Source organism: Oryx dammah, unplaced genomic scaffold (genome assembly GCF_014754425.2).
Source record: "Oryx dammah isolate SB20612 unplaced genomic scaffold, SCBI_Odam_1.1 HiC_scaffold_28, whole genome shotgun sequence".
NCBI lineage: Eukaryota > Metazoa > Chordata > Mammalia > Artiodactyla > Bovidae > Oryx > Oryx dammah.
Genome location: NW_024070212.1, coordinates 23,871,280 through 23,899,101, shown reverse-complemented (window position 1 = coordinate 23,899,101; position 27,822 = coordinate 23,871,280). Strand labels below are relative to the sequence as shown.

The 27,822-nt window shown below is 38.7% G+C and overlaps 1 protein-coding gene across 3 annotated transcripts in view; it reads right to left on the bottom strand.

Annotated features, from left to right (window-relative positions):
* The window catches only part of SPAG17 (sperm associated antigen 17), a 254,021-nt gene that overhangs the window by 95,245 nt on the left and 130,954 nt on the right, over nucleotides 1–27,822 (bottom strand). For 2 of the 3 annotated variants that reach the window (XM_040230934.1, XM_040230935.1), the window contains exons 19-24: nucleotides 22,085–22,266; nucleotides 20,426–20,523; nucleotides 16,814–17,053; nucleotides 15,290–15,401; nucleotides 12,737–12,895; nucleotides 11,271–11,384 (exon numbers count right to left, since the gene is read on the bottom strand). In XM_040230934.1, coding sequence (XP_040086868.1) covers nucleotides 11,271–11,384; nucleotides 12,737–12,895; nucleotides 15,290–15,401; nucleotides 16,814–17,053; nucleotides 20,426–20,523; nucleotides 22,085–22,266 — 905 coding nt within the window. The remainder of the gene's footprint in view (nucleotides 1–11,270; nucleotides 11,385–12,736; nucleotides 12,896–15,289; nucleotides 15,402–16,813; nucleotides 17,054–20,425; nucleotides 20,524–22,084; nucleotides 22,267–27,822) is intronic. The other variant, XM_040230936.1, reaches the window with a different exon arrangement.

Below are 27,822 nucleotides of genomic sequence, written 5' to 3'. Positions count from 1 at the left end.
ATTTATACAATTTGACAATTTTTACCTTGCTAGTAGCATTTATCAGTTGTATAGGTTTCAGCGGGTAATGTAGTTGATTTGAAGATCAAAATTGTAGTTTAAAAATTTGAGGCACTTAATACTTTGATACATTTGGTTGAGTCATTATTTCACATGTTCTTCCATCCCCATCTAGATTGTAAACTCCTAATGATAGGGCAGTAACCATCTCTTCATTTATTTGAGAAATATTTATTGATAGACTCTTATATGTAAATGTGTGGAGCAGTGAACAATAAAGGGAAAAAAGACCTTAGGAAGATAAAATAGTCTAAATAAGATCTGCTCTCAAATAACTTCAAGACAAAGACATATTAAATAGGAACATAATAAGGGATACAAACAACGAAATTTAGAAAAGATTATTTCTAGCTGAGATGATAAAAGAAGTTTTCTTGCAGAAGACTGATTTTATTCTGGATTTTAATGCAGAATTGTAAAAGGAGAGGCAATCCATGGAGGAATTATGTCAGAAAATTCTGAGCATCCCTTACATCTTGAGTTACATTTCCTGGGTTCCAGAGTAACACCCCCACCTGGATATCATCTTACCTCTCTGGTCATTTTTCCTCAGTCTCCTTTACTAACTCTTCCTGTTGTTGAAAGTTGGTAGTCCCAGGTTTTCACTCCTCTTCTCATTACAGATATTCTCAATCCTGGTTGCCCATAGTAATTATTCACAGAATTTTAAAAAATTCTCAGACTTCCACCTTGACCTACTGAGTTAGACTCTCTGGGGAGGAGACCCAGGCATTTATAGTTGTGAAACACCACATGTGATGGTGATACACAGTCAGGGCTGACAATCTTTATTATCTATATTAGATCTGAGTATCTTGTTCACTACTGGGGCTCCAGCTGTCATCTACATGCTAATACCTCCAAAATTTACATATCTTGGAATGAGATTTCCTCTCAGCTCCAGATCTGTATTTCCAACTGCTTTTCTTTTTATTTTTTTAAATATAAATTTATTTTAATTGGAGGTTAATTACTGTACAATATTGTATTGGTTTTGCTATATATCAACATGAATCCTCCACAGGTATACACGTGTTCCCCATCCTGAACCCCTCCTCCCTCCTCCCTCCTCCCTCCCCATACCATCCCTCTGGGTCATCCCAGGGCACCAGCCCCAAGCATCCAGTATCATGCATCGAACCTGAACTGGCGATTCATTTCATATATGATATTATACATGTTTCAATGCCATTCTCCCAAATCATCCCACCCTCTCCCTCTCCCACAGAGTCCAAAAGACTGTTTTATACATCTGTCTCTCTTTTGCTGTCTCGCATATGGGGTTATCGTTACCATCTTTCTAAATTCCATATATATGTGTTAGTGTACTGTATTGGTGTTTTCCTTTCTGGCTTACTTCACTCTGTATAATTGGCTCCAGTTTCATCCACCTCATTAGAACTGATTCAAATGTATTCTTTTTAATGGCTGAGTAATACTCCATTGTGTATATGTACCACAGCTTTCTTATCCATTCCTCTGCTGATGGACATCTAGGTTGCGTCCATGTCCTGGCTATTATAAACAGTGCTGCGATGAACATTGGGGTACACGTGTCTCTTTCAATTCTGGTTTCCTTGGTGTGTATGCCTAGCAGTGGGATTGCTGGGTCATAAGGCAGTTCTATTTCCAGATTTTTAAGGAACCTCCACCCTGTTCTCCATAGTGGCTGTACCAGTTTGCATTCCCACCAACAGTGTAAGAGGGTTCCCTTTTCTCCACACCTTCTCCAGCATTTATTGCTTGTAGACTTTGGATAGCAGCCATTCTGACTGGCATGAAATGATACCTCATTGTGGTTTTGATTTGCATTTCTCTGATAATGAGTGATGTTGAGCATCTTTTCATGTGTTTGTTAGCCATCTGTATGTCTTCTTTGGAGAAATGTCTATTTAGTTCTTTGGCCCATTTTTTGATTGGGTCTTTTAGTTTTCTGGAATTGAGCTGCAGGAGTTGCTTGTATATTTTTGAGATTAGTTGTTTGTCAGTTGCTTCATTTGCTATTATTTCCTCCCATTCCGAAGGCTGTCTTTTCACCTTCCTTATAGTTTCTTTCATTGTGCAGAAGCTTTTAAGTTTAATTAGGTCCCATTTGTTTATTTTTGCTTTTATTTCCAATATTCTGGGAGGTGGGTCATAGAGGATCCTGCTGTGATGTATGTCAGAGAGTGTTTGCCTATGTTCTCCTCTAGGAGTTTTATAGTTTCTGGTCTTACATTTAGATCTTTAATCCATTTTGAGTTTATTTTTGTGTATGGTGTTAGAAAGTGTTCTAGTTTCATTCTTTTACAAGTGGTTGACCAGTTTTCCCAGCATCACTTGTTAAAGAGATTGTCTTTAATCCATTGTATATTTTTGCTTCCTTTGTCAAAGATAAGGTGTCCATAGGTGCATGGATTTATCTCTGGGCTTCCTATTTTGTTCCATTGATCTATATTTCTGTCTTTGATCCAGTACCATACTGTCTTGATGACTGTGGCTTTGTAGTAGAGCCTGAAGTCAGGCAGGTTGATTCCTGCAGTTCCATTCTTCTTTCTCAAGGGTGCCCACTTTCACCACTACTATTTAGCATAGTTTTGGGAGTTTTGGCCACAGCAATCAGAACAGAAAAAGAAATAAAAGGAATCCAAATGGGAAAAGAAGAAGTAAAACTCTCACTGTTTGCAGATGACATGATCCTCTACATAGAAAACCCTGAAGACTCCACCAGAAAGGAGATCAACCCTGGGATTTCTTTGGAGGGAATGATGCTGAAGCTGAAACTCCAGTACTTTGGCCACCTCATGCGAAGAGTTGACTCATTGGAAAAGATTCTGATGCTCGGAGGGATAGGGGGCAGTAGGAGAAGGGGACGACCGAGGATGGGATGGCTGGATGGCATCACGGACTCGATGGACATGAGTCTGAGTGAACTCCGGGAGATGGTGATGGACAGGGAGGCCTGGCGTGCTGCAATTCATGGGGTCGCAAAGAGTCGGACACGACTGAGCAACTGAACTGAACTGAACTGAATCAATAAATATAGTAAAGTTGCAGGATATAAATTCAACACACAGAAATTCCTTGAATTCCTATACACTAATAATGAGAAAAGAGAAAGAGAAATTAAGGAAACAATTCCATTCACCATTGCAATGAAAAGAATAAAATACTTAGGAATATATCTACCTAAAGAAACTAAAGACCTATATATAGAAAACTATAAAACACAGGTGAAAGAAATCAAAGAGGACACTAATAGATGGAGAAATATACCATGTTCATGGATTGGAAGAATCAATACAGTGAAAATGAGTATGAGTATACTACCCAAAGCAATCTATAGATTCAATGCAATCCCTATCAAGCTACCAATGGTATTTTTCACAGAGCTAGAACAAATGATTTCACAATTTGTATGGAAATACAAAAAACCTTGAATAGCCAAAGCAATCTTGAAAAAGAAAAATGGAACTGGAGGAATCCAACTGCTTTTAGATTATCACCCCTCTGCTTGTGGTACTGGAGATATTTCAAAATCAATAAGCCTCTATTCTTCCAAGCAGATAACCCTCCTTCCTATGTTCTCAACCTCAGTCAATGTCATGACCAATCATGCACTTTGTTTCTCAAGTTAGACATTGAGATCATTTGCATTTTCTCTTTTTGACTCAACCATACATCCAGCCATTTACAGAGCCCTCAGATATTGCTCTCATATCATGCCTCTCATATCCATTCCTACCACCTTAATTCAAATTCTTATTCTCTTACTTTTTTTTTGGTAGTAGTTTCCTAATACCACTGCCTCAGTATATTTCCAAACTATCACTATAATTGTGTTCCTAAAATAAAATCTTTTCATTTCACTTTCCTTTTCTCACTTAAAAACCTCCTGTGTTCACTAATCTTAAAGGACACACAATGCTCACCCATTTCTACTCTAGTCACACTCAACTTCTCATCTTTCTATAAAGATGCCATGCTTTTACACAATTGTATATTTATACCAATGGTTCTTACTGTCCAGAATTTCCTTTCCTTGTTGCTTTGTCTTGATAGTTCCTACTCAGCTATAAAATCTCATCTCAAGTGCTATGCCTTCTCTCTCAAGTATTTTCTGGCTGTCCCCAGTACTAGGTTTATATATAATTTTTAGCACTTATGCAGTTACCTCACTATTTATGGCTTCTCTTCCCATTAGACAATGAGTTCTCTGAGTAGATGCAACCAGATGCCTGACTCATAGGAAATATGGAATATCAGCAGTGAATGGTATCTAGTTGGGGGCAGCTGGAAACTCCTCCCTCTCATCTCCATCCTTTTACTCAATCAGCAAATATTTACTGAGTACCTATTACTATGCACCATGAATTGGGTAACCAGTGATGAAAGACACAACAGGAACTTGTAATGAAATGGCAGTTCAGATCAAGAGAGCCTCAGGTATTCAATGTTGTGTGTTAAGCCTGTGTTAGCAAAAGTACAGAGTACTGTGGGAGCCTACAAGAAGGGCATTAGATACTAAACATTTCATACAAGCTGTACTTTATATGGTCATCCTTCAACTCCACAGGGGTTGGTTCCAGGACACCTTCATGGATGCCAAAATTCCGTGGATGCTCAAGTCCCATATAAAATGGTATAGTATTTATTTGCAGAGAGAGGTTTAAGAGAAGGAGGCTGGGGTCTTTCATACTATCCATTTCAACACCCAATCCCCTTGGTATGTGAATCAATCTTCTGCCTGTGAGCCTGAGCACAGGCTGTTGAAGTGTTGATATTCTTTCCCCTTAGTTAAAGAACCATCTACATTTGGCAGTGTTTAAGGCCATTTTTGGGCTTCCCTGGTAGCTCAGCTGGTAAAGAATCCACCTGCAATGCAGGGGATCCTGATTTGACTCATGGGTTCCTAGATCCCCTGGAGAAGGGATAGGCTACCCACTCTAGTATTCTTGGGCTAATAGCAATATAAAAACTTACTGGATACATCCCATCCAGAATATTCCTAACTTTTGGGCTTCCTTGATGGCTTAGACAGTAAAGAATCTGCCTGCCATGTGGGAGACCTGGGTTCTATCCCTGGGTAAGGAAGATCCCTTGGGGGAAGGCATGGCAATCCACTCCAGTATTCTTGCCTGGAGAATCCCATGGACAGAGGAGCCTGGCAGACTGTAGTCCATGGGGTTGCAAAGAGTCGGACATGACTGAGTGACTAAGTGCATGGACATTTTCCCATATACTTTACATCATTTCCAGATTACTTATAATACTTAATACAATGTAAATGCTGTGTACATAATTATTATATTGTATCATTTAGAGAAAAATGACAAGAAAAAAAAGTATGTTTATATTCAGTATAGCCACAACTATGCAACCACCATAGGCTTAACTATATGGTACACATCAACAATGTAACCTTTTCTTTCAACAGTTACAGATTGCTTTTATTTAATGATGTAAAAAATACAAAATAAAATATATATTATTTAAAATACAAGTTTATATAGAAAATATAATTATAGAGAAAATATTAATTCATTCTCTCTCTTCCTCTTTCTCACACACATACACAAACACAGTGCTAACACTCACCATAACCCTGGTTCTTCTCTCCTGATTGCCTTGGATGATGATGATGACAATGATGATCACTATATGGTGTCTATGGTACCAGTGTGGCGAGTTGATGAGGTGTGTGGCACTGTTGGTAAGTGGTGAGGCATCAGGCTGAGTTAAGCCTTATGACAGGATGTCAGAAGGTATTCAGTCCAGAAAATTTGGTTCCAATTGCAGATACTGACATTTTGGAGGAGGCTCAGTAACACTAATGTCAGGATCTCTGGAGGTTGAGGGCTGAGGATTTTCAAGTGTTGAAGGTCTAGGCTTCACAACTGCAGATGCTTTAGTTAGAATCATTGTTAGAGGAAGCTGTTTCTTCCTTCTCTATGTATCATCAAACAAGTTTTGCAGTGGTTGTAGGTATGCTGTTATACCTTGGGTGACACAGAGGCTTCAGTCCAAAAAAGGATTGTATTTGAGGATCACATTCTTTAACACTTGCACCTATTGAAAAGTCAATGCCACTTTTTCAAGTGTTCAAATTGATGGCTCTGCTTCCTTTAAATTTTCTGCATCATCACAGTCATCTGCAGAAGACTTCAGTGGATCTTTGAGTTCCTTGTTGCTAAGGATCCCTTTATCTTCTTCTATATGTTCTTTGACATCATCCTAGACCATGTCAGAGGAGGCATCCCCTTAATCTTCTCTTGCAACATTTGAGATATTTAGATATTTGAGATATTTGATGATTTATACATTAATAGTGGGGGAGTTGTTGAGACCATCAAGCATCTCATTCCATAATGGCTTCAAACATGCACTGACTGTCTCAGGCTTCAGGGTACCTACAGACTCTGCAATAAACACAGTTCAAACCACAACTGTGGAGCTCTTCTGTAAATCCATGATGCTGAAGTCCAGGTTAGCACCAAGGACAGCACGAATCTCCCCCAAGGTAAGGTGGGTGTAAGTTGCCTTAATGTCCTCGATGATGCCTTGATTGAGTGGCTATAATGGCACCCCACTCCAGTACTCTTGCCTGGAAAATCCCATGGACGGAGGAACCTGGTAGGCTACAGTCCATGGGGTCACAAAGAGTCGGACATGACTGAGTGACTTCACTTTCACACTTTCTTTCAGCAGTGATGCAGCACTAGGAGGCAGGAACGTCACTTCCACTTTCTTATCAATGAGGCAGAGAAATTCAGTTGGTTGGGAGCATTGCCAGTTAAGAGGAGCCCCTTGAATGGCATCCCCTTCTCTTCAAGATATTTCTTCGCTTCAAGAACGAAGCCTTGGAGGGACCATTCCAAGAACAAGACTTCTGTCATCCAAACTTTCCTGTTGTGCTGCCAGAGCACAGGCAGACAATTTTTGTTCTTGTTCTTTTGGGCCCAGGAGTTGTTTGCTTATAGACTAGGCTTGATCATGTTACCTGCTGTATTGCCACACAGCCCCAGAGTAAGGCGAGCTTTGTGGGCCTTGAACCCCAGGGTTTACCTGGCACTGTTACAGATGTAGATATGATTGGGCATCTTCTTCCAGAATAAGCCTGTTTTGTCACAACTGAAGGCTTGCTCTGGAAAGTGAACTTTCTCTTCTGTGAGTTTCTTGAGGTCTTCTGGAAACACCAATGCTGCTTTGGCATCGGCTGATGTTGATTGTTCCATGACCTTTAAGTTTCTGAGGGAGCTTTAACACTCTACTACCTAAGCAGTGATCTCTTAAGACCCTTAAACCCCTTCCTTTTGCTCTCCTCACCATCCCCACAGCACTGCTCACAGAGGCTATGTACTCCTTCATCCATAATTTTGCTACCCCCAGGGACATGCTTCATGCCATGGCCCTTAGCTACACACAAAATGCTTTCTGTCTTTACAAGCACTTTGGCATGAACCAGAGAGATAATTTTTGCCATTGTAGGGGCAGCTCTAACACTTCTATGAATTTCAGCTTCTTTCTGCATTCCTGTGAGAATGTTCTATTTGTTCTTAGTAACCTTACATCCCACTTCAGCAAGGCACATGTCACTTTTTAAAAGATCTAAAGATTTGTATTTTATTGTTGAGAGGTAGCACTTTGTGCTCCCTCTTGGCCTTTGTGGGATTGTTTTGACCACTTAATTGCTATTGGGAGCCATTTTCCCACAGAAACCAAGCATGCACACATAACATGTGTAGGAAACAAACAAAATGCCAGAAGAACAATGCTCATACAATGAGCACTGGAGAGACTGTGGATTTGTGATGTGGTGGGAGGTCACAGTAGGGTGGGCCTACATATCCTATCATTCACCTTCAGCACAGTGCTCGGCGTATAGCCAATTTGGGGGCAAAGTTTTGCTCTTTGAAATTTTCTTGAATTTTTTAAAAGAATATTTTAAACCTGAGGTTGGTCGAATCTATGAATACAGAACCCATGGATACGGGATATGGAGGCCTGACTACACTGTGCAATTGTTTTTCTACAAATGTGCCACTCTTTTATATTACTAAGATTTTGCACATGCTGCTCCTGGTATAGAATTCCCTTCCTTTGATTCTTTGCCTAAGCAAGTTCTACTCACCTCCAAAGACTCAGTTCACATGAGTGAAGCATTTCTTAGAGCAAGTAACCTATAAGCTGAGTCCTGAAGCATGGGAGGAAGTTCACTGTTGAAAGTGGTGATATATATAGCAAGAGGAAGAGTTCTGAGCAAGGGGCACAGCATGGGCAATTGGTTGGAGATAAAGAGATAACATGGATCATCAAGGAACTGAAAGGCACAAAAAGCGTAGGGGAGCCAAGCTGTGGAGCTAACACAAAGGGCCCATTAACAGATAAATAGTTCGAGTGTGATGTATACCTACAATGGAACACTATTGTCTTTAAAAAGAAGGACATTCTGTAATGTGCAACACTGTGGATGATCCTTGAGCACATTATGCTAAGTGAAATAAAGTGAGAGTCACTCAGTTGTGTCTGACACTTTGCAACCTCATGGACTATATAGTCCATGGAATTCTCTAAGCCAGAATACTGAAGTGGGTAGCCTTTCCCATCTCCAGGGTATCTTCCCAACCCAGGGATCAAACCCAGGTTTCCCGCGTGTGGGCTGATTTTTTTTTTTACCAGCTTAGCCACAAGGGAAGTCCAGGAATACTGGAGTGGGTAACCTATCCCTTCTCCAGGGGATCTTCTCAACCCAGGAATCAACCAGGGTCTCCTGCATTGCAGGTGGATTCTTTACCAACTGAGCTATCAGGGAAGCCCTAGCCAGTCACAAAAAGACAAACACTGCTTGATTTCGCTTATGTGAATATCTAAAATAGCTGAATTCACAGAACTAAAGAGAATGGTGGTTGCGAGGGCCTGGGGAGAGAAGGAAATTGGAAGCATAAAGTAGTATCATCATCAGTGGGCATAACATTTCAGTTAAGCAAAATGAATAAGCTCCAGAGAGCTGTGCATACTGAATTAAGATGGGAGAATTGGATTGAAAATTTGTTTAGCCATTACTAGATGAGTGCTCTTAAATATTATTAATATTGTATATATCCTTAAGGAATTTATAATTTATATATTTTTTTACAAAGACCCATGCCTTCAACTTTTAAAAAATATATAGGAACTAAAACAATACTTCTTATCTACTCTATAAACATTTTAAAGTGCAGTATCTATAACCTAAAATGAGGACCATCTGTATTAAATGGAAAGATAACATATTAATTTAAGGATTCATTGAGAATAAGGAAATCACTTAAGAAATAGCAGCAGTATAGTTGATAGAAAGTAGAATGTAAATATCTTAATGTAAAAAGTTGATAACCTTGTTCAGAAGGAGTGTGGTTAGTGATTGTATGTGATCATGGATTTTAATACATAATTTGCTAGGCACCAAATGACTTCTCCAAATGGATTAAAAATAAATCAAAACACAAACTTCAAGGTCAAAACCCAAATAAAAGCAAAAATACTAACAAATTTAATTCACTAAGGGACTACAATATTTGGCACAAGGTAAGAAATGCTTATTTAACTTATATGCAGAGTACATCATGAGAAACGCTGGGCTGGAAGAAGCACAAGCTGAAATCAAGATTGGCGGGAGAAATATCAATAACCTCAGATATGCAGATGACACCACCCTTATGGCAGAAAGTGAAGAGGAACCAAAAAGCCTCTTGATGAAAGTGAGAGAGAGTGAAAAAGTTGGCTTAAAGCTCAACATTCAGAAAACGAAGATCATGGCATCTGGTCCCATCACTTCATGGGAAAGAGATGGGGAAACAGTGGAAACAGTGTCAGACTTTGTTTTTTGGGGCTCCAAAATCACTGCAGATGGTGATTGCAGACATGAAATTAAAAGACACTGCTCCTTGGAAGGAAAGTTATGACCAACCTAAATAGCATATTAAAAAGCAGAGACATTACTTTGCCAACAAAGGTCCGTCTAGTCAAGGCTATGGTTTTTCCAGTGGTCATGTATGGATGTGAGAGTTGGACTGTGAAGAAAGCTGAGCACTGAAGAATTGATGCTTTTGAACTGTGGTGTTGGAGAAGACTCTTGAGAGTTCCTTGGACTGCAAGGAGATCCAACCAGTCCATTCTAAAGGAGATCAGTCCTGGATGTTCTTTGGAAGGAATGATGCTAAAGCTGAGACTCCAATACTTTGGCCACCTCGTGCAAAGAGTTGACTCATTGGAAAAGACTCTGATGCTGGGAGGGGTTGGGGGCAGGAGGAGAAGGGGACAACAGAGGATGAGATGGCTGGATGACATCACTGACTCGATGGACATAAATTTGGGTGAACTCTGGGAGTTGGTGACGGACAGGGAGGCCTGGCGTGCTGCGATTCATGGGGTCACAAAGAGTCGGACACAACTGAGTGACTGAACTGAACTGAACTGAAGAAATGTGGATTAATGATCCATAGGAATCCTGTCTCTAGAGAAATGGATCTACATGGTCAGGCAGATAATTGATCACAGAGATTCCCACATAGTATAAGGAAACACAGCATCGGGATTACCTTTTGATTTTATAAAGCTTTTTATTTTTTTTTAAACATCTTGTGGATAGATCCCTATAAAATGCCTGAGAACCCACAAGTTCTCCTAATTGGTTCTTGGTAAAGTGACAGGTTATTTTGCGGTTTGTAAGGTAATAGCTTCCAGTTGGAGAATTTGTTTATTGAGAGTAGGGTAAATAAATCCTTCAAGATGTTTAGTGAATGGTTCCTTTAAGACTAATGTTCTGAGGCACAGTGAGAAGTTCTACAAACACAGGATTCAAAGAAATATTATTCTGTAGAAAATCAAGAGGATTCCTCAGCCAATCATGTTGGTTTTGTCACCACCTAACAGACTGATTTTCATGGGCCAGTTCACAAAGATAACTTATATGTATGTATATGTGGTTATAATACGTGGTTATATGGGAGATTATATGTATGATAAATGCTGTTTAAAATGCCTTACCACTGTTATTTTCTATGTATGAAAGATTATATGTGTACATACATGTGCACATACATATATATATGTACACACACAAATATTCCCACTGCTCAGGAAATGAGGGGCATTAAATCAGAACATGTTTATCAACAAGTAAGCAGATGGAGGATGGGCAGCTGCCCTTGGTCATGGGACATTTATCCCTTCTGTTGTGTTTAATTCACCTGGTGCTAATCCACTTGATCCATAGTAACTTATTGAGAGGCAGATTCCATTTTCCAAGGTGGCAGAAAAAGATCCAAACTTGCTGACAGCTTTATTCTCTTTATTTGATTCTTCTAAAAGATAAAATTGAATCAAGGACATTTCTGTTTTATCAAAGAAAAAAGTAAGCAAAATTCAGTGAGAAGTGGAAATCATCTAAATATGTTTAAAACAAGGATATGATGAAGCAAATTATGATATATATATAAATATATACCAATGAATTATCATGAAATCATTGAAAAATGGTTTGTAGAGGATATTTAATGAATAGGAAACTGCTCATTATCCCTTGGAGAAGGGAAAGGCTACCTACTCCAGTATTCTGGCCTGGAGGATTCCACGGATTGTAGAGTCCATGGGGTCGCAAAGAGTTGGACATGACTGAGCGACTTTCACTTTCACATCATGATAAAGAAAGAGAAATATACTGTGAATAGTGGTTACTTCTGGGGTGGTAGACTTATGGGCAACTGTCATCTTTTAAAAATATTCCTATATTTCCTAATTTTTATAGTAAACCATGTATTTTTATATCTGGCAAAACACAGAAAAGCCATTAAATTTTTTTTATTTTTAAAACTAAAATGTTCTTGGGTACATTCATACTTGTCAAACACTGTATTCTTACCTTGAACTTAGAAAATACTGAGACTGTAACTAAATCTGTTAGCAAGATTTAGTTACTGATCTTATTACTTATTATAAACTTGTGTTCAAAGCATTTTATTAATTAACTCATCTTCGTTTGCAGGTATAACCCACACTGGCTCAGAAGCAATTGATTTCTCCAGTGAAAGGTGCCTGGAGACGTTAAATGGTGTTATCAGGAAGTTTCATGGTGTATGATTAACGGACATCCATTTGGAACTCTCACCTACAAGCAGGTAGAGATGCTCATGGCCAAATTTAGGATTTTTTTCTTGTCCTTGCAACTTGGGAAACCTGAGACTACAGGCAGAAGGAAGTGATAAGAGCCCAGATGAAAACTCCATCATTTGCAGTCAATGTTGGAGAGAAGCCAAGCCTTCAAGTAGGAGTCGATTAACGAAGACCTGACTCCTAGAGACTGCACACGGCATAGTGCATAACGTAACATTCAGGACAGGGTGGATACTGCAAACTCAGTGTTACTATATAAACACAGCCAGGCGAGGTAGCCTGAGTGTCAGCTGGAATCAAAAGCTGGGTTCCCAGAGGAGGCAAAACCAAGGAAGCAGCCCACTATAGATCAGTTATGTATACAATGTGTTATATATGCACATTATATTACGGAAAATGTATATACATAAGGTAGCAAAACACTTCAGGTATCATCTGGAAAAATTACACATGCTCCCTGCCGGGGACACCTGTGTTTCTGCTTGGTGGATGTGGTTGACCTACTGAAGTGCTAATACACTGCCACGAAGATGCAGCTGTTTACCTGCTTCAAAGTTTTGCTCTCCTTCTCCTTCTTCTTTTTCATCTTCTGAAGGATCATCCTCTTCTTTTCTCTCCTTTTCCGCAATTTTCCTAGGGTCTCTTAAGTGAATTAAAAAATTGTGCTTGTCCTTTTTCACTCTCATTTTGATAAATGTTGGACCTGGGGAAGAATCATGGGATAGAAAGTGGGCTGGTGGTGATGCCCCATTAAACTCTGTAATAAAACCTCAAAATAATGCAGCCAATTTACATAATAGAATGTAAGCCAGGACTGGAAATACCTAGGGGTGTCGCCATTTTTATAAAAAGATACCTAAAGGAATAAAGTAATGGCGGGATTCCAGGAAGAAATAGCAGATGGATCAGGGAGATGTTTTCAGATTTTCTGCTCACACCTAAAGTCAAACTACAGAAGGGAGAATAAATTGGCTGAGCTAAGGTTATATGTGTGCTAAGTCGCTCTTCAGTCATGTCTGACCCTTTGCAACTCTATGGACTGTAGCCTGCCAGGCTCCTCACCTATACTCAACTTTATGATCAATCATGTGAGAGGGTCAATGTGAAGATTTTGCAGTTTACAAAGAATTGCATGAATGTTAGTTACAGTAGTTATTATTAAGAACACATAAGAATTTCGCAAACAACATATTCTTTCTTCCAGTGTCTTGACTCATTCTTTCTCTCCTCTTTCAGCTTTTTTTCTTTTTTTTTCACCCAGGCTTTTCAACTTTCATTGAATGATCATCTCTCAAAGTTGATAGGATTAAGATGAAAATAGTATACTTTCAGATAGCATATGAACTATCTGAAACTTATATACATTAAACAGTCCATGGAATTCTCCAGGACAGAATACTGGAGAGGGTAGCCTATCCCTTCTCCCAGGGATTGAACTCAGGTCTCCCGCATTGCAGGCAGATTCTTCACCAGCTGAGCCATCAGGGAAGCCCAAGAATACTGGAGTGGGTAGCCTATCCCTTCTCCAGCAGATCTTCCCAACCCAGGAATTGAACCAGGGTCTCCTGCATTGCAGGAGGATTCTTTACTAACTGAGCTGTCAGGGAAGCCCACTTTCATATTTCTCCATACATTATATGCATATGAAAATACTGATGAGTGAAGAATAGTTACTGAAAACAGAACATAGCATTATAAAACTAGAGTCTAGTGCTCTTCTCAGTTATGTGATTCTGAATTTCATCTTTATCACTAATTATACTCTACACCCAGGGATGATATTCAAAATACTAAATACTGAAACTTATGGTAATATAAATACATATGTATATCAATCTATTAATGAGAGAAGGCAATGGCAACCCATTCTAGTATTCTTGCTTGGGAAATGAGGAGCCTGGTCGGCTATAACCCATGGGGTCACAAGAGTTGGACATGACTTAGCAACTGAACAACATCTATAATAAAAATCCCTTTCATGTTTTAATTAAACGAACTTTATATAGTAAAAAGTCTGGCATTGGATAGAACTTGTACCACAACCATTCTTTAAATAATTTGAATAACTTTCAGGCCTTTTTACTTTAAAAATCATTAGTATGATCTTTTGTTTGATGTGGCAATTACTACCTAATGATGCTTGAGCCATGATTCCACATAGGGAATAGCATTCTCACTCTGGTAATGATTTCCTCATTGAATTATGGTCATTTGATGACAAGGAAGGGAGGGAGGAAGGAAAACTAAGAGAGGGATGGCAGGTGGAGGAAGGGTAGGAAGTGAGAAGGGATGGCTGGTGTCATAGGCAGAGTGTAGGTGGGAGCAGCCCTGGTGGCCCTTGTTGGGTTGCATAATCTTGTGGACATTAAACAGGATCCTGCTCACATTCCTTCCCTACTGAGTCTTCCCAGCTCTCAGCAACCACTGCTCCCTACAAGATGATAAGTTGTTCAAATAAAGCCCAGGTCCTCAAACCCATCCTAAAAAAATCTTTAAAGCACAGTAAAAAGAGAAGCTCTACGAGATATCCTTGGTAAGTTTCCTAGAGTCCAGATCTGCCCTTCCCTTGGGGGGAACAATGCATGTCCTTTTTCCAGAGTGGGTCTGCCTCAATTCATTCTGCAAGATCCCCTCCCCTAAAAACTTCTGAATCCAGAGGCAATTACTCTATATCTAAAATAACTGGATATCAGAGGCAGGGCCCCAAGCTCTGTGCTCCAGAAGACCAAACCAGGAATTGGCTCTAAATTTACAGTATGTGCTTGGTTTCTGAGATAATACTGTCTGTTGTAATTACCATTATTAAATAATGATTTGTTTATTGCAGTTACTATTATTTTCCAATCCTATAGCAATATTTTCACATCATGGAATATTTGTCTTAGTATGTCCAGCTAATCTTGAGGTGGCCTGTGCCTTGCAGAGGCTATTATAACAGAAGAGAGTGAAGTCTGAAGATGGCAAACATGATGCATAAATGAACTACTGGGGGCATATCACTACTCTCACTCATCACAGTCAGGAGGACAAGGCCCCACGGTGATCTGAAATGGGCTAATATCTTCCAAGCCATTAACCAGCTGCTGTTAAATGGTACCTTTTTTGAATGTTGTCTTTTCTACTTCAATTTGCCCTCCATCGGAAGGATACAGATAATAATTTGTTCCTGAGATTTGCACAGGTATTTCTCCCATGTTGTATCCATGAAACTAGAAGAGAAAACATCATGCTTTGAATGTGGAATGGCCATTGACAAAGATTAGGTCATCCGCATGAGCCAGTTCAAGTTGCCATAAGCCTTATTTTTGCTAAAGGATTTGTCTATCACTTTTTAGATTCAGAGGCCAGTGTCCATCTTATTTTGGCACCTTCTGTGGTCTTACAGTAACAGGCAGAATTAAAGGAGGCTCATGATTTTAAACTCTGTTCACTGGGTTATCTTCATAATACCACAGGAAGAGAAATCAATTTCTTTCATTGGCTATTAACTTTCTGTTTAAAGTGAACTGATATAGAGGAATATTAATAACTTTACACTTTAGAAGGTAATGTGTTAAAGACTTTTCCAACTTTGTGGCTAATACAGCTCCAAGTGACACTGATTACATACTAAAACTCGAGAACAACTGGCTCAGAGTAGTAACTAGAAACGATGAGGACTATTACTTTTCCCCTCATTTTTGCCCATTATGTTTTTCTCATAAAACTGCTTGAGGGAGAGACTGGAAAAGGTAAAAGCTACAGGCAAGAAATGTGGGTGCCGACAGAGAGACAACCCAATGCCCTCAGCAAGTCCAGTCATCTAAGTCAGATAAAACCAACCTCTGTGTCCTCAGGACCCTATGAGGCCTTCACAGGAGAGACTACCTCCCTCATATCCTCTGCTTTAGCTCCTCTAAGTACCTAGATAATAGTATCTCATGCACATTTCCTGAGTTGTTTTATAAATGCTAAAACTCCCACTAAATGGAAGAAACTACTTGATGACAATAAGCACAGTAACCCCCAGACCTATTGACATCTAAGGATCGATAATGTTAATCCCTGTGACTCTGTTACCCCTGAGACCTATTACCTCGCCATCAACTAGAGAATTGGGCACAGTTGATCATGTAGGCTGGGACTCCCCTCCCTCACTTGGCCTTGATATCTGCTTTCCTGAAACCCACTGGGGAGTCAGCTGCTTTGAGTCCAGGACTCTCTGCTTGGCACCCTACGATAAATGTTGCACTTTCCTTCACAACAACCCAGTGTCAGTAGATTGGCTTTACTGTGTGTGGGTAAGTGCACCCAAGTTCGGTTTGGTAACATTTGACTTATCACAGTTGCTTATTTACATATACCTAAATGAATGCTTTTGTGCCAAAATTCCATCTAGAAACCTAGCTTCATGGCACTCAACAAAAACTGGCCTGAGGGTGTTGCTGTCTTGCCAACTGGCTGCAAAGAAGGTTCCAGGTATCAGAGGGTGGATTGCAGGTGTGAGGTCACCCGTACTGGCAGAAACCCCAAGGCCTCTCTGACGGCAATGAAGACTGAAAACCTTGTTTCCGCCGAAGCTGAGTTTTCTCCCAAACAATTAGGAATAACCCAAAGGGGCTTTTTAGAAAATTGATTCTACCGGGTAAACTATCTCAGGTTCTGGTTCCTGGAGGGGCTCCTCTGTTACTTCTGGGATCTTCATTTGCTCTTCTTTCAATTTCTCCTTTGTAAAAGATTTTTTCTTGAAAATCTTACTATCTTCTTTTTCTAGTTTTTCCTTGCCTTTCTTTTTACCAGCCTCCTTACTCTTCTTTTCTGCTTTTTTTTCTTCCTTTAAGCGTTCCTCTTCAGCTAACCGATCTTGTTCTTCTTTCCAGGCCTGTAAACACATTTAAAACATTTAATAGGATTTTTAAACAAATCGGATCCCATTCAGGTTCACTTTGGAGACCATTTTACGTGAATTTTTATAAGCTATGTCTCTGATGGATCAAAATACTGAACTAGAAACTGTAGTACAATCCTTGATTCTCTCCCTGCAGCTTCTTCACTCACCTCTGTTTCAGTTTTTTGTTTTTTTAACTTCAGGTCTCTCTTTATCTTTAACCTGAACCACTGCATCAGCCTCTTAGCTGGTTTCCCTGCCTCCTATATTTTCCACATGAGTCAGATCCAAAAAAAATAATCGGCAATATGATAGACTAGATGTTCAAAGAAACATTCCTAGCATAATGTATTTCAAAAATAAGGTATTAAAACATCATTGTAATATATAATACTGTGTATCAGCTACATTTAAAAAGCCAACATAACCTTAATAGTGATGCTTGTTAAAAACAATATAAAACCCTATAATTTCAATCATCTTAGATACAAAAATTTTAGATAAAATACTATCAGATCAAATCTAGTTATTTATTAAAATAATAATATGCCATGAAAAACTGGTGTTATAATTTTCATCAATAATGTACATAAAGATGGACCCAGGAGCTTACTAAAATTTAAAATTCCTAGGTTCTACTGTCAAAGATCAGTTAGGATGGAACAAAAACATACATATTTTAACTCTCTCCTCTTCCAGATATACTTAAGCAATTATGGCATATGTGGTTTTGTAGGATAAGGATTAAACTTTAGGAAATGCTGAAGGGAAGTTTGTTTTAGAAATGCAAAGGTTATTCATACTGTTAAATCAATCTCCATAATTCAATGTATCTCCTAAATAAAGGAAAAAGCCCCAAGAGATATCAGTTTCAATACCAACAGGCACTTTAAAATTTAGTATAAGCAGCAAACATATATTTTGCCATGTAATTTATCTTTACCATTAATACCAAGAAGCCCAGGAGGCTCTCCAATATCAACCAACAACATTTTGAGGGTAACTGCACGCTGATGGAGATGGGGAAATCAACTCCTGCCTACCCAGTGTATAAGCTTACAACAAAGCTAATGTAATTAAAATAGTATGGTACTTGTATAGGAATAAATAAGTGGGTGACTGAAACAGAGTTCAGCATTCAAAAATGGCTTAAAATACCTTCACATTGGGATTAGATTTTCAGCATATGAATTTCAAAGGACACAAACACTAAACACTCCAGTGTTCAGAAGAGCTTAGAGTATGTCTTTTATCATTTTATAGGGATTTTTTAAAATAGATTTAAAAATGGGGACCTAATATGTGGCATATCAACATTTCAATTTAGTTTAAGAGGTGGGGATTAATATTACATTTAATCAAATAGTACTAGTAAAATGACAGTCCATCTGGGCAAGGAAAAATTAAGACACTTACATTACACTACAAAAAATGTATTTCAGATAATTTCTAATGATCTCTGAATATGAAAAGCATATCTATGAAAATATTCTAAGAGAGTGCATGAAAATGAACAGAAACTCAGGGTAGAATCAACCTGATGGAATCAAAAGCATAGAAGTCCTAAAAACATTATAAAAAATGACAGATATTTTTAAAACTTTTTTTTTTTGATAAGCTATAGCATACATTGGAGAAGGCAATGGCAACCCACTCCAGTGTTCTTGCCTGGAGAATCCCAGGGATGGCGGAGCCTGGTGGGCTGCCATCTGTGGGGTCGCACAGAGTCGGACACGACTGAAGCGACTTAGCAGCAGCATAGCATACATTAAAGTGACTTAGCAGCAGCAGCAACAGCAGCATACAGTCAAAAAGAGCACAAATCCTAAGTGAACATCTGAGTGAATTACCACCAAGTAAGCACTACTGTGGGCTTCCCTGATGGCTTAGCAGGTAAAGAATCTGCCTGCAATGCAAGAGAAGATGCAGGTTTGATCCCTGGGTCAGAAAGATCCCCTGGAGGATGAAAATGGCAACCCACTCCATTATTTTTGCCTGAAAAATTCCATGGACAGAGGAGCCTGGCAGGCTACAGTCCATGGGGTCATAAAGAGTCAGACGTGACAGAGCGACTGATGCATGTATGTAAGCACTCCTGTAAAAGTACCACCAGGTCAAGAAATAGATGATCTGTAGCTCCCCAGAAGCCCCCTGCATTCTCCTCAACTGCTACCCACTTGGACTGCCCCAAAGGCAACCATCATCCTAGTTTTTAATACATTAGTTTTTAGCTTTGCCATTTAACATTTTCTATAAATGAAATCTTATATAATGAATCAATATATAGTCTTTTAACTTTCTCTTCTTTTTCTTAATATGATGTTTGTGAGATTCATACATACTTCTGTAAGCTAGAGGCCATTTCCAGAGCTGATAGTATTTCATCACATGAGTAAACCTTTCTAGACTTTCTACTGATGGATATTTGAATTGTTTCGAGTTTGGGAGAGTTAAAGACAACACTGCAAGAACATTTGTGTCCGTATGTCTTGGTGCACCCATGCATGCATAAGTATATCAGGTATATACTTAGGAGTGACATTATTAGGTTAAAGAGAAATTGTATGCCTAACTTTAGTAGTTATGCCCATTTTCCAAAGTGAAAGTACCAACTTATACTTCAGCAGTACAGGAGAATTTGCTTTACTTCACATCCTTGCCAAAATCTGGCAGTGTCTTCTAAATTTTGGCCAAAAATGATTGATTTGACTGTATAAAAGTTGAGTGTTTCTGTATATTTTAAAAATTGGCATTTATTAATAAGGAAATTGTTTTATAAATTAAGGTACATCCAAATCATAGACTAATATAATGCTATGAAGACAAGTTAGAACTCTCGATACTGTCTGGAAGTGATATTCAGGATGTATTGATAAGAGAAAAAAGTATGTGGCAGAGTTAAAATATATATATATGTCTCAAACCTAAACCAAAACCAAACATGAAAACTTTCTTTACATTTGTGCATGCATGCTTGTATGAGCATAGGACAAACCAAACTTTTACTATTTCTGATTTCAGGAGCTTAGGCCAGCCAGGTTAAGTTAAGATTTCTTGTAAAAGCATGTATTACTTTTGTAATTAAAAATCCCAATAAAAATGCAAACAAAAACAAACCACTGCCGCAGAAGCAGCAAGTATACCAACTATGAACAAGGGGCACTGCCCTGGATTTTGGCAGAGCTCCCTAAAGGTTTATCATCTGGTGGAGGAGTGAGGTTGGTGGAGAGACTGTTATTTCATTGAAGATTCAATTATCTGAGAGTTTAGCAAAAGATCATTTCCTGTGATACTACACAAATGCTCTAGCACAAAATAATTCTGAACCTGTAATTTGTCAGTGTCGTTTGTCTTTCTTTGGATTACCTTGAGAGAGCCTTCTAGAATAAAATTAATCTTTTCCTTCTCTTTTTCTTTGTCTTTTTCTTGATCTGATATTTCTGTTTTGCTCATTCCTTTGTTACCTATAACCAGAGAAAATTAAACTTCTTGGTAAAACTCTCTAATTTTCATAGAAGGACCAAACATCTGAGTTGTAGGAGAGCCCTATTCACTCATATCTGAATTCTTTTTTTTTTTTTTTTTGTCATCTCTAGAGTGGACATCTGAAGTAGAAATGAACTCTTTTAGGGATGAACAACTCCCCATCAGTGGAGGCAGTGCATTCCATTCTCAATGTGTTGAGATTCTGAAGCTTTTATTGAGCTGGACTTTCACTAGAGTTTTAATCTAATTAATCCTAATTTAACCCCTTAAAACCACACAGGACAAATTTATCTTTTCCTTCCATACTGAAGCCCTCCTCTTGCCATTACAGTTATTTTGTGGTGAAGATTTACATCTGTCCTGACTTGAGAGGCCTCAAACAGCATGTAATAACTACCAGGTGCATTCCAACTCTGATTTCAAATAGATCATTTTCTGACTTTGGTCCACAGACACCCAGATAATTATTGAGGTTTCGGTTCTGCTCAGAAGCAGAATAAAGAAAAGGCAGTCAACCCACAATCCTTGGTACTAGCAGATAAGCATGACCTGGATACAACTGTAAGAGCAGCCCTACCTGTCTTATACAGTCCCATCGAGTATTCTAATTACTTGGTGCTGTCCTGTGCTGCCCCACTTGAAGGAAGGCAGAAATGATGGACAGATTATGGAACCATTTTGGTGAAAGGTGAATCGTTGACTTGGTTTGCCAAGTTTTATCTTAGAATCAAGCCAAGCACAAATTCCTCTGGTACTTTACAGAGGTTGCAAAAACTTAGAAAATTATATAGTTTTGCTTATTTATAGGAAATCACTGTCAACTTAGTTACCAGAAATAATGAATAGTAATTACACAGAGTTCATTCCCTTTGTCTGAACCCAGTAAAATATCTTTATTTTCCAGATGAATTACATCAACATTTCATTCATTGATCAAGTATCCTTTTTCTTTTTGTCACCTTCTCTCTGCTTGACAGCATCAACATCATGAAAATAAACAACAAAAACAAAAATGTATATTGATGCAACATCCCATCTAATCCATGTCACAGGCCCCCAAGAATTCATTTCCCCTTCATTTGTTATTCTAATCCCCCCAGTTAGTCTCAGGACTCTTCTGTTTACTCTTATAAGGAAGGTCTTGTTTTATTCTCACTTTGGAAACCATAATTATTCTTACAGAGACATACTGTCTCTGAATTTACCTCATATATTGCCAACAAACCTTAGATAGGCAAACCTATCAAGCCCACCAAAATAAAGACATTTGGCATTTCCCTAACATCACATTTAATCTGAACAGATTGAATCTTTCAAATCTGGCAGGAAGTGGAGTCAATATAAGACAAGTATCAAATCAATATAAGACAAATATTCTCATCATATTTAGAAAGCAGCTATTCTATTTTATAGGGAAAGTGAAGAGTCACAGAAATGTTGTGGAAAACTGTTTAATCCTGAAATAGTTACAGACTTGATTTAATTAGTAAACAGCAGAATGTCTTGGGACTTTATATATAAGTTAAATTGGTTACTTACTTTTAGATTTTTTAATAGAATAAATTTTGCTAGTAGAAGAAACTTTGGTAGCAACAGAAGATTTTATTTCCAGCTCATACTTGGTTTTATTGATTTCATCAGACATTTTAGTTTCCTGATATATAGCTTCTTCTTTTATGATCCAATCTTGAATGGATTTTGCAACAAGTTCCAAATAATTTCTAAAAAAGGAAAAGATCAGCAGGTGACAACTGAGTTAATAGGCAGCTCACATGGTAAACAATTTGCCTGCAATTCAGGAGACCCGGTTTCAATCCCTGGGTCAGGAAGATCCTCTGGAAAAGGGAATAGCAATCCACTCCCATATTCTTGCCTGGAGAATCCTATTGACAGAGAAGCCTGGTGGGCTACAGTCCATGGGGTCACAGAAAGTCAGACATGATTGAAAAACTGACACTTCACTTCAAAGTCAACAAGTGCATAAGATACTGACTGTGCAAATGAACTTTTCAAAAATTAATTGATTCTAAACTGCCCGTGTAACAAACATAATATAGAGATATATGCTAGAATATATTTTGTACAAAGTAGTCATTTATAAATATTCAATGAAGATATGAAAAATCTTCAACTTCCTTCATGATTAAAGACCTACAAAATTAAAAATTAGATATTTCCCTCCAAATCAAAGTTAATGCTTGACAATACCAAAAGTTGATGACAATTTGGAGAAACAGTCATTCTTAGCATTGTTAATTGCAGAGTAATATGGTAAAATGTCTTTATAGGGCAATTTTATAGCACAATAGGTACCATCTGAATTGACAACCAGCTAACTGATTCACTGGATTAGTTGAAACACTGTAGTCTTGCTATAAACTTAGCAGGCTTGTGAATACCCTCATCCTAAATACTACACCCTAAGCTGCTTGTGCATTTATGTATATGTCAGCATCTTACTGACCAGGAAAAGGTCAGTTTTTAATCCAATCCCAAAGAAAGGCAATGCCAAAGAATGCTCAAACTACTGCACAATTGCACTCATCTCACATGCTAGCAAAGTAATGCTCAAAATTCTCCAAGCCAGGTTTCATCAGTATGTGAAACATGAACTTCCAGATGTTCAAGCTGGATTTAGAAAAGCCAGAGGAACCAGAGATCAAGTTGTCAACATCCATTGGATCATTGAAAAAAGCAAGAGAGTTCCAGAAAAACATCTACTTCTGCTTTATTAACTCTGCCAAAACCTTTGACTGTGTGGATCATAGCAAACAGTATAAAATTCTTAAAGAGATGGGAATACCAGACCACCTGACCTGCCTCCTGAGAAATCTGTATGCAGGTCAAGAAGCAACAGTTAAAACAGAACATGGAAAAACAGACTGGTTCCAAATCAGGGAAGGGGTATGTCAAGGTTGTATATTGTCATCCTGCTTATTTAACTTATATGCAGAGTACATCATATGAAATGCCAGGCTGGATGAAGCACAAGCTGGAATCAGGACTGCCAGGAGAAATATTAATAACCTCAGATATTCAGATGACACCACACTTACGGCAGAAAGTGAAGAGAAACTGAACAGCCTCTTTATGAAAGTGAAAGGGGAGAGTGAAAAAGTTGGTTTAAAATTCAACATTCAGAAACCTATGATCATGGCATCTGGTCCCATCATTTCATGGCAAACAGATGGAGAAACAATGGAAACAGTGAGAGACTTTATCTTTTTGGGCTCCAAAATCACTGCAGATGGTGACTGCAGCCATGAAATTAAAAGATGGCTGCTCTTTGGAAGAAAAGTTATGACCAACCTAGACAGCATATTAAAAAGCAGAGACATTACTTTGCCAACAAAGGTCCATATAGTCAAAGCTATGGTTTTTCCAGTAGTCATATATGGATGTGAGAGTTGGACTATAAAGAAATCTGAGCACTGAAGAACTGATGCTTCTGAACTGTGGTGTTGGAGAAGACTCTTGAGAGTCCCATGGATTGCAAGGAGATCCAACCAGTCCATCCTAAAGGAAATCAGTCCTGTATATTCATTGGAAGGACAGATGCTGAAGCTGAAACCCTAATACTTTGGCCATCTCATGTGAAGAAATGACTCATTTGAAAAGACTTGATGCTGAGAAAGATTGAAGGTGGGAGGAGAAGGGGATGACAGAGATGAGATGGCTGGATGGCATCACCAACTCAATGGACATAAGTTTGAGTAAACTCCGGGAGTTGGTGATGGACAGGGAAGCCTGGCGTGCTGCATTCCATGGGGTTGCAAAGAGTTGGACGTGACTGAGCAACTGAACCAAAGTGACAGCATCTTACTGCTTACTGGGATTTAGTAATGTTATTGTTCTTCAGTTGCTCAGTCATGTCCAACTCTTTGCAACCCCAAGGACTGCAGCATGCCAGGTCTCCCCGTCCCTTGCCATCTTCCAGAGCTTGCTCAAACTCAAGTCCATTGAGTTGGTGGTGCCATCCTACCATTTCGTCCTCTGTGTCCCCTCCTCCTCCTGCTTCAATCTTTCCCAGCATCAGATCTTTTCTAATGAGTCAGTTCTTCATACGAGGTGCCAAAGTATTAGAATTTCAGCTTCAGCATCAGTCCTTCCAGTGAATATTCAGGACTGATTTCCTTTAGGACTGACTGGCTTAATCTTGCAGTTCAAGGGACTCTCAACAGTCCTCTCCAACACCACAGTTCAAAAGCATCAATTCTTCAGCATTCAGCTTTCTTTATGGTCCAACTCTCCATCCATACATGACTACTGGAAAAAACCATAGCTTTGACTATATGTACTTTTGTCAGCAAAGTGATGTCTTTGCTTTTTAATATGCAGTCTAGGTTGGTCATAGACTTCCCTGGTGGCTCAGATGGTAAAGTGTCTGCCTACAATGTGGGAGACCCAGGTTTGATCCCTGGGTTGGGAAGATCCACTGGAGAAGGAAAATGGCAACCCACTCCAGTATTCTTGCCTGGAAAATCCCATGGACAGAAGAGCCTCGTAGGCTACAGTTCACAGGGTTGCAAAGAGTCAGACAGAACTGAGCGACTTCATTTCACTTCACTTTCCTCCAAGAGGCAAGCATCTTTTAATTTCACGGCTGCAGTCACCATCTGCAGTGACTTTGGAGCCCCAGCAAATAAAGTCTGTCACTGTTTCCACTGTTTCCTCATCGATATGCCATGAAGTGATGGGACTGGATGCCATGATCTTAGTTTTTTGAATGTTGAGTTTTAAACCAGCTTTTTTTACTCTCCTCTTTCACTTTCATCGAGGCTCTTCAGTTCCTCTTCAGTTTCTGCCATAAGGGTGGTGTCATATGTGAGGTTATTTATATTTTTCCTGGCAATCTTGATTCCAGCTTGTGCTTCATCCAGCCTGGCATTTCATATGATTTACTCTGCATATAAGTTAAATAAGCAGGATGACAATATACAGCCTGGATGTACTCCTTTCCCAATTTGGAACCAGTCTGTTTTTCCATGTTCTGTTTTAACTGTTGCTTCTTGACTTGCATACAGATTTCTCAGGGGGCAGGTAAGGTTGTCTGTTATTCCTATCTCTTGAAGAATTTTCCACCATTTGTTGTGATCCATACAAAGGTTTGGCATAGTCAATAAAGCAGAAGTAAATGTTTTGCTGTAATTCTCTTGCTTTTTCTATGATCCAAAAAACGTTGGCAATTTGATTTCTGGTTCCTCTGCCTTTTCTAAATCCAGCTTGAACATCTGGAAGTTCTCAGTTCACATACTGTTGAATCCTCGCTTGGAGAATTTTGAGCATTACTTTGGTAGTGTGTGAGATGAGTCAAATTGTGTGGTAGTTTGAACATTCTTTGGTATTACCTTTCTTTGGGATTGGAATGAAAACAGACCTTTTCCACTCCTGTGACCACTGTGGAGTTGTCCAAATTTGCGGGCATAATGAGTGCAGCACTTTAACAGCATCATCTTTTATGATTTGAAATATTTAAGCTGGAATTTCATCACCTCTGCTAGCTTTGTCCAAGTAGAGATGCTTCTTAAGGCCCACTTGACTTCACATTCCAGGATGTCTGGCTTTAGGTGAGTGATCATATCATCGTGGTTATCTGGGTCATCTTTTTTGTACAGTTCGTGTGTTTTCTTGCCACCTCTTCTTAATATCTTCTGCTTCTGTTAGGTCCATACCGTTTCTGTCCTTTTATTGTGCCCGTCTCTGAATTAAGTGCTCCCTTGGTATCTCTAATTTTCTTGAGGAGATCACTAGTCTTTCCCATTCTATTGTTTTCCTCTATTTCTTTGCATTGATCACTGAGGAAGGCTTTCTTATCTCTCCTTGCTATTCTTTGGAACTCTGCATTCAAGTGGGTATGTCTTTCCTTTTCTCCTTTGCCTTCTGATTCTCTTCTCTTCTCAGCTATTTGTAAGGGCTCCTCAGACAACCATTTTGGCTTTCTTTTTCTTGTGGATGGTTTTTGATCACCACCTCCTCTTCAATGTCACAAACCTCCATCCATAGGTCTTCAGACACACTGTCAGATTTAATTTCTCGAATCTACATGTCACTTCTACTGTATAATCATAAGGGATTTGATTTAGGTCATTTCTGAATGGTCTAGTGGTTTTTCCCTACATTTTTCAATGTAAGTCTGAATTTGGCAATAGAGAGTTCATGATCTGAGCCACAGTCAGCTCCCAGTCTTGTTTTTGCTGACTGTATAGAGCTTCTCTATCTTTGGCTGTAAAAAAATGTAGTCCATCCGATTTTGGTATTGACCATCTGGTGATGTCTATGTGTAGAGTCTTCTCTTGTGTTGTGTGAAGAGAATATTTGCTATGACCAGTGTGTTCTCTTTTCAAACCTCTGTTAGCCTTTGCCCTGCTTCATTTTGTACTCCAAGGCCAAACTTGCCTATTATTACAGGTATCTCTTGAATTCCTACTTGGCCTGTTAGTTGGTGGTAAGTCTACATTTGTCAACATGTCGAGTTTAACAAGTCAAATACCCTGAAATTATCTTGACTACTCTTGTTTCTCAAGTTCTTCTTCCAACTGTCAGGAAATCCAAATGATTTTTAAAAACATATTTAAATATATTCAAAATCCTATCACTTCTCTCTCTGCTTACTACCGAATCCTGGTCTAAGTCACTATCATCTTTTGCTAGGATTGTTGCCATAGTCTTCCAACAAGTCTCCTTGTTCCTATCCTCGAGTCCCTGTAGTCTATTCCTAACAGAGCAACTAGAAGATCCTTTTAATCCTTAAATCAGATTATGCTCTCTTATTCTTAGAAACATAATAAATCGGCATTTTAAACAAAACCCAGAACCCTTACTATTGATCTGTGATGACGGAACACAGATATGTATATTTCAAATGAAATGACAAAATAAGAAGCATTTCAGCACACAATGATTCAGGAAGTTTGCCACCCAGGGATACTTTCTGAAAGAATTACTCAAAAATGTATTCCAGAGCTTAAAAGAAAAGTCGAAGAAAGACAACATGGGATATAAGTAAGAGTTGAGAAAGAATAAAATTAATAGTTAAATGTAAGTAATTATTTATATTCAGTTCTATTACTTGTTATCAAAAATATTACTTTACAATTAGAAATAAAATTTATAGACAATTTCTAAATGGGAGGTAGGAGATGCACTGGGAGCATGTGAATATATGTTAAGGATTTTAACATTTTCTGGGAAATGGTATTAATATTCATTAACCCTATCTATTATATAAAAATATTTAAATGTGATTTAAAAGGATAAGTGTAACTTCTAGAAAAATA